This window comes from Eretmochelys imbricata, chromosome 2, assembly GCF_965152235.1.
Source record: "Eretmochelys imbricata isolate rEreImb1 chromosome 2, rEreImb1.hap1, whole genome shotgun sequence".
Taxonomy (NCBI): domain Eukaryota; kingdom Metazoa; phylum Chordata; order Testudines; family Cheloniidae; genus Eretmochelys; species Eretmochelys imbricata.
Window position 1 is genome coordinate 248,095,426 of NC_135573.1, and position 12,488 is coordinate 248,107,913.

The 12,488-nt window shown below is 35.9% G+C and overlaps 1 protein-coding gene across 6 annotated transcripts in view; it reads right to left on the reverse strand.

Annotated features, from left to right (window-relative positions):
• DYNC2I1 (dynein 2 intermediate chain 1) overlaps positions 1 to 12,488 on the reverse strand; it is a 52,200-nt gene that overhangs the window by 21,485 nt on the left and 18,227 nt on the right. Inside the window, exons 6-11 of one of the 6 annotated variants that reach the window (XM_077808350.1) lie at positions 11,961 to 12,022; positions 10,016 to 10,076; positions 6,287 to 6,352; positions 5,120 to 5,164; positions 3,483 to 3,687; positions 1,471 to 1,573 (exon numbers count right to left, since the gene is read on the reverse strand). In XM_077808350.1, coding sequence (XP_077664476.1) covers positions 1,471 to 1,573; positions 3,483 to 3,687; positions 5,120 to 5,164; positions 6,287 to 6,352; positions 10,016 to 10,076; positions 11,961 to 12,022 — 542 coding nt within the window. Of the gene's footprint in view, positions 1 to 1,470; positions 1,574 to 3,482; positions 3,688 to 5,119; positions 5,165 to 6,286; positions 6,353 to 10,015; positions 10,077 to 10,398; positions 10,483 to 11,960; positions 12,026 to 12,488 lie in introns of those variants that run through there. The other 5 variants (XM_077808349.1, XM_077808351.1, XM_077808352.1 and 2 more) reach the window with 5 other exon arrangements.

Consider the following 12,488-nt stretch of genomic DNA (forward strand, 5'->3'; position numbering starts at 1 on the left):
AGACAAACCCACACTATTTAGATTCTATAGAACAGAATTGATTGTTCTTTGTTACACTTACTCAAAGAAATTATTTTAATATTTCTTTAATTTAAAACAAAGCGTACAAAAGGGATTTAATTTAAACCAAATAACTGAAGTTGATAAAGCAATCCATCACATGTAAAATAAAATATTATATAAAATATTATTTATATATAAAGTAATTATATATCAGGATGGATAAAAATCAATGTTTTTTTTCAATTAAAAATCGGATTTTTTTAATTTAAATCAGATTTTTATGATAAAATCAGGAAAACCCTATCTAAAGATTTTTGAGGAAAAGCCTATCTAAAGATAGTTTTAATTAAGATACATTATAGCTCAAAGATATCTCATCAAGGAATAGGGATTATAAATTCTAATTCTATAGCATGAGACAATATATTCATGTAATGTTTAAGAAAAGTTTTGTAAATGAGTTCCAATAGTTTATGGATTAGGCACCCAATCTCATGGGGTTCCACAGGCTTCGGTATAGATTATTTAGGTTAATCTTTCTATATACACAATGGGAATCAGTTCTCAGTCTAGACGACACCATCAGAGATGCTTAGTTTTGCAGTTCTTAAACTGTGGATTTGCATCTCCAGAGGTAACATGATTGTTAACAGCAAAAATGTTTTAAAATAAATAAATAAATAAATAATATATAGAGAGGTGAGAAATAAGAGACCTCAACTCTATAGTACCTCTGCAAATTTGTGTACACAGAGTCAATCCCTTACCTCTCTCTAAAAGTGCAAAGTTTCAAGAAGTACAATGAATAGAAGATTGTTGGGGGTGGAATAGATCTGGACAAGGAGAATAAGGCTGGAGATAAATGTGAGAAGAGAGGGACATATGCTTGTTTTGTTAAAATATTATATGTTTGCTGTTGAAGAAAAAAATCCAGAATACTTAACGTCGTTGTTTTAGTTAAATAAAACAATTTAAATGTCTCTCTGGTGATGTTCTCCTCCTAATACAGCATGGCAAGAAAATCCTCCAAATATTAATGATTAACCTGTTGAATTGGAGATAGTTCACCTCCCAATGACTTCATAAATATCTGCTTCAATTACCTTTGGTAAATGAAATAACCAATCATTCATTTTCTGATATAGCTGTAAAACTAATCTGAAAAGTTTTCAAAATAAAGAATTGTTTACAAATGTATAGGGTATACCTACTAAAAATGAAACCTACATCTATCTCTGAGTTGTGAAGAATATGTTTATAACAACCAACAAGAATGCACTTTTATGTAGAAAGCCATAATTAAATTGAGTCTTCCGGACTAGTGATTTAAATCATGATTTAAATCAAATCAACCCTGTTGCATATAAAATATTACTAAGAGTATTTCAAACATTATGAAAAGAATTTACATTTTAGATGGTGAGCTGCCTAAACAGCTACATGCAGTGAATTTTTAATGCTGCTTACTTCTGTTTACTGGCCATATTTCGGTTACTTTGCCGCTGGTTTGCTGTTTCAAAATCCATGAACATTCCACAAAGAGAGCCTCTGGCAGGAGAATCTTGCCTTTCTGTATGATATTACAAAATTTTGTGAGTGAAACTAATAAAACATTAAAATGTCAGATAACTGGAGTTATAGCAATCAACAAAATGTGTTATGATGTGCAGATGCTAAAGATTAATTATGCAGGTAAGGATATATTTGCAGGAAAAGGAGTGGTGCACTGGGTATCAAAACTTTATCAAATATAAAGCAACTAATCTTTTTTCCTTTACTGCTGGTCCTTTACTATTCAGATTTTCATTTCTCTTAAAACTGTCCCTTCTTTTCACCATGAAGAATTCCCCAATGTACATTAAGAGTTCAAGGATCAGCGACAATACTCTGCCTTTAAGATGGCCCTGTTCAAATAGTGATTATTAGGTCAGATTCACCCAAGCTGGCAGAAGGTGGTATAAACCACTTCCCAATAGGAGGTTGGCCTCTACAGCTGAGGCGGAATCACTGGTTGAGAGGAGACATTGTAGCCCTTTGGGGACATAAGGCACAAGCTGAAACCTGCTGCTCTAAAGCCAGTCTAGTCAATGAACCAACTAAAGAGCTAGAATCCATGAACTCTTAAATTTTAGTTCCAGCTCTGCCAGTCACTCACTATGTGGGCTTTGAAAAGTCAATTGACTTCCGTGTCTGAATCAATGTCAGAGTCGACAATATTTAGCTATCTTAGAAGAAGATTGCTAAGATTTGTTAGATAATGTTTGTATAGTGCTTTTAAAATGTAAGATGCTATAGGAGTGCTAAGTATCACTGCTATAGTGATCTGTAGTTTACATTAAATCAGAATGATTTGTCAAAATACATAGAATACTGTACAATTTACAATAAATCAAAATTTGTGCAGCAAGTATTATAAGGGAACTTACAAATCTGATCTATACAAGAGCATACATTAAAAGCTGACGCAGGAATGGTGAGCTTCTGCAAGAAATATAGGAAATCTGCACTGCAATATACTGACTCTTATACAGAAGGCTCTCACAAAACCTGCCCTCTTTTAAGCTGTGTCTGCACTAAAAATTAGGACCCATATTTCCACATTTATTGCCTTTTAATAATTAGATCAAATCTGCTCAGTTTACAAGTAAGAAGATGATTTTTCTAACTGCCAAATTACTACTTACTCAACCTGGAATCAAAGTCAAACTGAGTTCTGACAAAGATTCTGTAATCAGATTTTAGTTAAAAATGCAGTTGATGTTGCATTATCTAGAGAGAAACTCAGTCACTCTTCCATAGCTGTATTTGCCCTGAAGTACCAAGAGGAGTAAAAAATAATAAAAGCGCTTCTTATAGACCCAATCCAGCATTGTGATCTGCATGGTTAGACTGTGTGAAGGTGAATCGGGGCCTTATGGCGGACATAGTCAATAAACTAAGCAGATCTGTCGAGGAAGAGGTTGTCATTTTACATAGTCACTTTTCACAGCAAAACTATACTTTAAAGATGAATTATAAACCAAAAATAAAAAATCATGTTTGTGTTCTTTTATATTTTGGTTATTTTTTCCACCAGTAAAATGTTTTTTTTTTTTCCTCTTGTTTTTAACATAAAAAATATCAGGTCCTGACTTCTCTCCTTCTGTTGGAGGACGTTGTTAAGACCTTTGAAAGACTGGGAGGGCGACACCATAGGAAGCTGAAACATGATCTGCAGCTCTCCCAGCCCTCCAAATGGGTTATTAAGGTTATTAAGTCTCGGCCTTTATACTTCATATTTGAATTCATTAGTAATATCTCTGAAGTTTTGGTTAGCTATTTTAAAGTTATGCTGCTTAGCCACAAAGCTAAGTGATTTACTCAGAACACTAGTTTTTTGCCATTAATGGAGATCTTTAGAGCAAGCAGAAGTATCTTGTTTGCACAAAAGCTGCAATGCATTTAATAACAACACTTAGAAGATGAGCTCAATCACATACCCATGTTTGGTTCCTTTTCATGTTCTTTTTGAATTTGCTTTGGTAGTAAGGTACCAATCCTCTCATTTTCTGCATTAATTGCTCTTTGAATTTCTTCTATTTCTGATTTTTTGGAAACAGGGATCTCTCTTAGTCTTTCTTCTGAGTCTCTAGCCTCACTATCATTGTCTTCATCATCATCGTCATCAAAATCATCTACATAATCCTTTAAAAATAACACTACTTTTAATAAATGTTAAACAGAAATGAAATCAAAAAATTTAAATCATACTACTGGTGCCTGTGTCAAAATACTTTTTGTCTTTTTTTAAAGATGCATTTAAAAAAAAAATCCTATAGCTCAATACAATGAAGAGCAAAAAGAGTTCAAGAGCAATGATGCATGAAAATGGCCATAAATCCTCTGATCAGGAGTAATTTTAAAAAATAATTCTTTGATTTAAATAAATTACGTTCTCTTAAATGCTGTGATAAGCTTATCTGGATTAGCCATACCCAGTGTCTTGGAACAGAAAAACAGTACCTTTTTTTTTTTTTTAAATCTTTTAAAGTGCGTATCATAACACTGTATGTGCTGGTGTGTGGTGCTGTAACTGTTTTATGGACATTTGTTTAAGCTGAGATGCATAACTCTTTGTGGCTTTGCACCTATGAGTAGTCATCCCCAACTCGTGCCAATAAAACCTTTATACCAGCACACACCATTATGTAGTCTATAACAATATGGCATAAAATGGTCATATTAATGATGGAATAAATATATCTATTTCTGCAACCAATGAATAAAATGTACTTATTTTGCATCTTTCACCTCATCTTCTCTTTTCCCACTAATCTATATATGCTAGGACTGTGATAATCCAAACTTTTTAAACACTTTCTAACAGCCATCATTTAAAAAAAATAATCTAGATTCCCAAACCTGCAAAGACTTAGGCCCATATTTAACTTTAAGCACAAGAGTTGTCCCACTGAAATCAAAGGAGATATACCATATATACACACAACTTGAAACTGTGGTTTTGACTGAAATCAATGGGGCCAAGATTTCACACACAGACCCTAGATGACCACAGTCCACAATTTGGTTGGACATGGCTAGTAATAAAGGTCCTTGAGGCACACTTTTTTACTTTACACAACTCTCTTGGCTAAATTCTGGTAAATAGAGCTGGTAACCTTATTTTATTCTTCAAACCAAACTGCAAGTCCAATAAAAAAAATTACTATAATTTTTGTAAATTGCTACACTGAACACATTTTGGTGACCTACTGACATGTCAGACATACATGTCGAATTTAAGTTTTTCTTATAATCAGCAGTCCGTAACAAGTGAGTAGGCCAAAATTCAAGACTTTTACTCAAAAAGGTTTGAATACCTGAAATCTAGTAAGACAGAATGATGATCCTTTGAAGACTCTGAATGGAAAGTCAAAGTTGCCCCTCCTGTTTTCTCCCTACCCCCAGACTCAGAAATTTGACTTGATTAAGATAAAAGCCTGGCAAGAAGTCTGAAAGGGCCACAACGTTACCAAAAAAGTAAAAGCATAAAACACAAACCATGTTATATTTGTTATTACAGCAAACAACAAGTTACACTTATGAATGATTACAAAAGGAATAAACTTATACATACTTCAAAATCATCTTCATAATTTGTCAAATAGTTATCACTGGTTTCCTAGAAGGGGAAATATAACAGTATAATAAATTAAGCCATTATATAAAACTTTACAATACACTGATCTTTTATTTGCCAGAACATAAATAGTGAATGGCTTAATTGTTATGTTCTCTAATAAAATTGAAAAATATATTTATAAAACTAATTACTACAAAGTCAGATCATAAATGGAATTACAGAAATATGTAGTAACAGGCGGTGATGACTGATATATAATAACAACAACACAAACAAACCACAACCGAATCACATTCTATGAATAACAGCTTCTTTTCTTATGATTTTTTGGGGGGAGATTAAATGTGCTGGTTTCAACAAAGTCCCACACAAAGTTACTGTAGCTTTTATATTGGTATAACAACAGAATAAAACTGCCTTATTTCTCAGAGAACTAGACCGGAACATTCCTTATACACTATGTTAATTATAATGGGGTTCAAAGCTGATTAGTAATAAAGTAATCCAATTGTAAATTTGAACTAGGAAAAAGAGAGCCACAGATTAGTGGGCAAACAACAAATCTTCATTTGATAATAACTTAATCTAACAACATTACAATATCAGCTAAAAGCAATACTGAATTTACTGAGAGAATAGTTTATTCTTACTAAAATGACTGACAAGAAGTAGCTGTGCCTGCTGTCCTTAACCCATTGCCCTCCAAAAGCCACCAATTCTCTAAATACCCGTGTCTGCTTTTAAAAAAAGCAATGAGCGACCAATTTATTAATTTTTATAGCTATGCTCCCCCCCTTGCTATTCTGTTTTATTTATTCATAACTTTTACTATCAGAATGAAAGGGATTTTAAAAGATTTCAAAACAATAAAATTGTGCATTTATGAAAAAATGTACAACACCAGCACTTTTGATAATTCACATCAGTGGCCTACAAGTTAGTGGGCAGGATCAGGTATTTTTAGTGCAACAAAAACCTAGGTCTCTCTATAGCTGTGCCAGTTTTTGAAAATCTCATACTAATTAAACTGCATAAAAATACTATGCAGAATTGTATTGAAAAAAACAACAACAAATGGAATTTAACTCACAAGGAAGGCTATTTGATATTTCCATGCTCTCAAGAAATCAAGAGAAAATAAAAAATATCAATTGTGCTTACAAGTTCTTCCTCACTTTTTTGCCTCTGCATAGGTTTCCATGCTGACACATGTTCACCTTGGTGTTGCTAATGAATCAAAATATAAAAACAATAAGAGAAAAGAAATGAAATGTGGCCCTGAACTAAGTAACTGAAAGAACCGATTGTAAATATATTAGTATTAATAATTCTTAACATTGAGCATTATATCATGCTTGCAATCTTCAGTGTATTTTATAGACATGAAAGGCTGGCTGAGTCAAACCTAATACAGCCATCCAGAGTAATAAGGGGTAGTAAGATTCCAACCCCGCCCCCTTTACAGCTTTGTTAAAGATGTCTGGATTTTGGGTCCGATACATCTGTGCAGTAGGGGGCTGCACACCAGCTGCTTCTCCAGAGAGCAAACAGGTGTGGGAACACACTCACACTGTCCAATGGTACTGGCTCGGAAAATGAAGGAAAGAAAGATACACTCATTTAAGAGCTGCTAATAATTACCTTACACACACACACACACACACAGAGTAACGGCTAGTCTACACTAGAAGTGCTACAGTGGCACAGCTGCCCTGATGCAGCTGAGCCGCAGTAGCGTGTCTGGTGAAGACTCTCTATGCCAACAGGAGAGAGCTCTGCCATTCTCATAAAAAATCCACCTCTGCAAGAGGTGGTAGCTATGTCAGCAAGAGAAGCTTTCCTGCCAACATAGTGCTGTCTATACTGGTGCTTAGGTCGGTATAATTTACGTCACTCAGGGGTGTGGATTATTCATACCCCAGAGTGACTTACATTATACTGAAGTAAGCTCTAGACCAAGCCTAAGAAGAATTTGGGGGGAATCATGATGCTAAGTCAAAATTCCTCCCAAGACTGTTCCTAAGGCAGTGTATATTATGCACCTCTCCTCCCACAAAGCTGTGTCTAAGGGTACAACCTAGCTTGGAGTAACTAAAAATAAAAATGTTTATGAAAACAAAGCTTGAAAGAAAATGACAAAAGGTATGTGATCACAAATTTAAAAACTGTAATAATGCACTCACACAAGGGGGCAGTGTTAAGCTTAACACTACAGCCTTAATCTTTCACTGCTGAGTACTTACTGTAAAGTTAAGACTGCACAGTAACACAATTTTTGTGTATGTAATGTCTTGCTTTTCCATGAGGCAAAGGAAAAGACCAGAAAAATAAATTACTTACCCTACAGTATATGTGGTTCTTCTAAATGTTGCAGTCGGCATGGATTCCACTTTAGGGGCACGTATGCCTACTGTATGTGAGATTGGAGTCTTGTGAATAGCAGTGTCTGTTGGGGCCATGCTCATGCCCTGTGCCTTGTCATGCTTTCATATGGTGGGATAAAGGGCAGGTGGCCACAACCTTCCCTCAGTTCCCTCACAATTCGAAGCCCAAGTTTCTGAGGACTCAAAATTCCAGCCAGAGGTACAGACCAGTGGGTCAGGTACTTGCCAGGTTCCACCTCACTGCCACAGATGGCAAGAGGGAACTGTGGGAGGGCTGCGTTCACTCCACCCTCTATGCCTTTGCATAGGAGCATGAGGAGACACAGGGCACATCCAGAGCCCTGACTAACACTGCTATTCAAAAGACTCTGATCTGGTATACATGAAGCACATATGCACCTAGAGTGAGCTCTACACTGATACATACTCAAAAAAGTTCCTATTCCTGCCTGGCCTCTTGGGCTTTATTACCAACTGGTGTAGCTTAATGCAACCATGAGGCCACACTAAGTTACATCTGGAACCAAGTCAGGCATCATGGAGCCAGTATTGGAGGAGACCAGAGATCCTGCACCAAGCACAGTTTGATCAGATCCAAGCTTCAAGGCCACAGTACCTACAGCAACATTGGCTTGTCTACACGGTACATATGTTCTATTTCTATTGTTTGTCAAGTGTATCTCACAAAATATTACATAAGTGCCAGGTGAGAACATTTACACTTCTGAAGGAACCTTTAGCTTTATACTTTCCTCAATGTTTTATGACCTGACTTTTAAAAAAATAAACAGTGTAATCTTAATGTTGCATTAAAAAAAGGTTTGCATTCAATATTCTATTAAAATCCACTTACTAAAATTATGTAGATTACTTACAAATGGCTCTGGTTCATAAATGTTTCTTTTTTAATCAGTTTACAATACATCCTTGACCATCATTCTTTACTTCTGGCCTGAACCAGATACACTTTCATCAATGGAAGTCTATCCATTGACTTCAGTAGGTGTTGGAACAGGATCTACTTGCCAAAAAGTAGGGACCATAATTCTACATATGTAGATGCCAGCACAGTATTCCAAAACAGAATTTTAGATTTATTGGATGCTTCCGAGATATAATCTCAACATTACAGAATTCTATCCTCTGTAATCTTGCTGTTTGAAATATGCTAAAAATGTCTCAATAGTTAAGTTCTGTCTTGGTGAGTTACTGGTACACAAACTTGAACAAAATAAGTAAATAACTGTTATGGTATCCGTTCTGGAAAATTCCTCTAATTTATTTTGATCCACATGAGCCCTGATCCTATTCTTTGCATGCTTTCATTTTTTTTTATCATCCCTGTGGCAACTATTTTACTGGATAGTTATGAATTACATTGAGGGTCTCATGACAGATAGAATAAGATGTTAATTTCTTTCTATTTAGCTAAAATCACATTTTCTCTGCTTATAACAACCGCTTAGAGGAAGAGTGGAATTTTTATATTGTGTATAAGTAAATGGGTTTTTCTTGTAATGTATGGTTAGAAACTTCTCCCACCTTTGGGGGGATTTTTTCCCCAAATGTGTAAGATTTTGAAAAAATTTTGAGTAAAGGTGGGATTCACAAAGACACTTAGAAACCTACACCCCAGAGTTTAGCAGCTAGGCCTGGGGAATAGGTACTTAAGTCCCCATTTTAGGCTCCACTGCAATCCATAAAGTGCCTACCAAACTCTGCAGGTGCCTAAATTTTGAGGGTAAAAGTTCCCTTGACACCGAAATTTCTGCCTCTGGGCATATCATTAGGTGGCAGGGGGTGGGAGGGGAAGAATTACTCTGTAGCCTGATGGTTAGGACACCCACCTGAGCTGTGATAGACCAAGGGTCCAGCCCCCTGCTCCACTTATTCTTTAATTATTTATCCACAGTGGAGTAGCTTCAACAGGAGAAATTGAGGGTGCACCATATCAGACTACCCAACAGCTCAATGGTTAGCGCACTCTCCTAAAAGGTGGGAGATCCCTGTTCAAATCCTTTCTCCCCCTCAGGAAGAGGGGGGAATTGAGCCTGGGTCCTCCCAGGTGAGTGCTCTAACCTCTGACCTAAATGTTATAAGATAAATTTCACCTTCTCCTCCTCCAGCTGCTTTGTGTTCAGTTAGGAACCTGTCTGACATTCTTACAAGAAACACCTTAGGTGCCTAAGCCAACAAACTCCAGGAAACAAATTCCTGGTTGTGTATCACTAGCAGAAATAAGCACCTCCCTGCGGCCTGCACTTAGGCACCTATCTCTGTAAGAGGGGCACACTCATAAAGAATAAATCAATTTTCCTATACTTCATCCTGAAACATCAAAGTTATTTAAGAAATCTTTAATATATATACAAATTACCATATCTACTTTAATCATGTCATTGTGTTGTGATAATTTTTAGTTGCATTACATATAATAACTACTATACTATATCACTAATTCTAACAAAATCCCTGTATTCTAATACTCCAAAACAAATAGTTTTACCCTTTGGCTCGTGTCCTCTTTTTTTTCCCTTTCAATGCTCTTTCCTTTATCTGTTGCACTCCTAGAAATAAACGGAATATCACTATGAATCTGCATTAAGTCAGAGGAAAATATTGTGTTGGGGGAAAACAGTTATTTTATATTAAAAAGTACTGAAGCCTTCCAATAAACTTCAATACTTCAGCAAACAAAACCTAACAGCCATTGTATTCTGAGTTTCTTTCTGCAGGCCTCCGTGATGATGTGAGCCAAGAGCCAAGTGATTAATCAGCAAACAATTGCACACACACTGCCCAGATATACTGCCTGACATGTCCTATTGCTATCCTTGAGTGGTAATTATAGAAAAAGTTAAGAAGAAAGAGTTAGTCCTGTACATTTACCGAGTATTACTGACATCATTGTCAGTAAATCAAAAATGGGCCAAGCCTGACAATGTTCTTTGGAGGTAAGAGATTTACATTCAAACTTGGTCCTTCATTTTGGGGATAGAAGTGAGGAGGCACCACAGTCAGCCCCTAAAGAAGGAAAGAAAAGCAATAATTTGTGCTGCTCTTTAACTGTCCCTCCAATTATTCTGGATGCACAGTTTATGGATTTCAAATGAAGAAAGTCCACTCCCCTTCAGCCAAAGTAACAGGACAGTTCTTGAGACATATTATGGAACAGACTTACAGGTATGAAGAAAGAGAGGAGATAAAATATAAGTGAGATGGATTCCCACATTCCTGGGGAAAGAAATCCCTTTAGTTACATAGGCTTGAGAATTTAAAGTCAGAAAGAAAAATTACTTGCCTATAATTCTACTTCTCTGAAAATAACATTCTAACAAGTTTCTTCATTCCTGGATCATAACTCTATAGTGTTGAACGCCCTCAATTCTTAAAGTAATTTTGTCTATGAGAATAGGGGTGGCAGAGTAGAGAGCAAGCCAGGCTGTTTGCTGGCCATCTTGTGCCACCCCGATAGATATAAATACTGCTCTGGCAATGTTACAGTCATTAACTTTGATGTACAGGTGGCAAAACTCCCAGGATGATAAACTGGCCAAGATCAAGATAAACTGACTAGAATGTTTAGGCACCACATTTATACCTTGCAGGGATGTCAGGTGAAGGCTCATGCACTACCTCACTACCCTCAGAAGTCAGGAAATCCTACCAGTCTTTCACTAAAGAGGTAAGCTAAAACTCAGCAATGAGAATTCTGCCTGCCAGTATGTCTAGAGTTATATTCCAGAAGGCTGTATAGAGATTTGACATGGCTGATTCACTAAAGAATACAAGAACTATATTCTATCTTTAGTATGTAAGTGTAAACTCCATGATCACTGAAGGAAATAATTTATGCATATCACCCAGATCTTTTATCCCTCCTTGTCAAGACCCTTTTCCTTGGAAATCTGTATGTGTAGCCCTGAAATTGCTATCTAATTAATCATTTAAATGCCATGCCAGACTTGCAGCTAAGAAGGACATCTACAATTCAAAGAAAAAATAAAAGGTGCGCTTCACAGTTTACCGAGTATCCATATGACTATATGATAAACTGTCAGATGACAGACAAACAGATGTCTGGCTCTGAAGGTTCCTGGACTGTCTCACAATTTAAGTATAAGGAACAAATTAACCTATATTTTGCATCTCACCGCTCTGAACCAAAAATCAAAAGAATTCAACAGGAAGGAAAGCCTGAATATGCTTTTTAACAAATCATCTTTTTTAGGGCAGAATATGTAGGTTTTGTAATAATTTTAATGTACAAACTGCCTCCCAAAAGATTGTGATGCACACTGTAAATTATCTGTAGTAAAAACATATTTATTATTGAGTGACAACAATGCGCTTAACAATATTTGGGTAGTGAACTGTACCTTTCCTTTGTGACTTTCATACAAACAACATATATCGTACAGTATATAATAACGTTAAATATATGAGTGTACCTTTCATGATGATGGCTGGTTTCTTCTTCTCTTAAGCTCTTTCCTTGTTTTTTGTGTTCAGTCTTCTGTAAAAAATTGAAAGACTAGCATAATTCATAGTGACAGGTTTCAGAGTAGCAGCCGTGTTAGTCTGTATCGGCAAAAAGAACATGAGTACTTGTGGCACCTTAGAGACTAACAAATTTATTAGAGCATAAGCTTTTGTGGGCTACAGCCCACTTCATCGGATGCATAGAATGGAACATATAGTAAGAAGATATATATATATATACACACACATACAGAGAAGTTGGAAGTTGCCATACAAACTGTGAGAGGCTAATTAGTTAAGATGAGCTATTATCATCAGGAGAAAAAAAACTTTTGTACTGATAATCAAGATGGCCCATTTTGACAGTTGACAAGAAGGTGTGAGGATACTTAACTTAGGGAAATAGATTCAATATGTGTAATGACCCAGCCACTCCCAGTCTCTATTCAAACTCAAGTTAATGAGTTTGCATATTAATTCATAGTATTCACATTGTC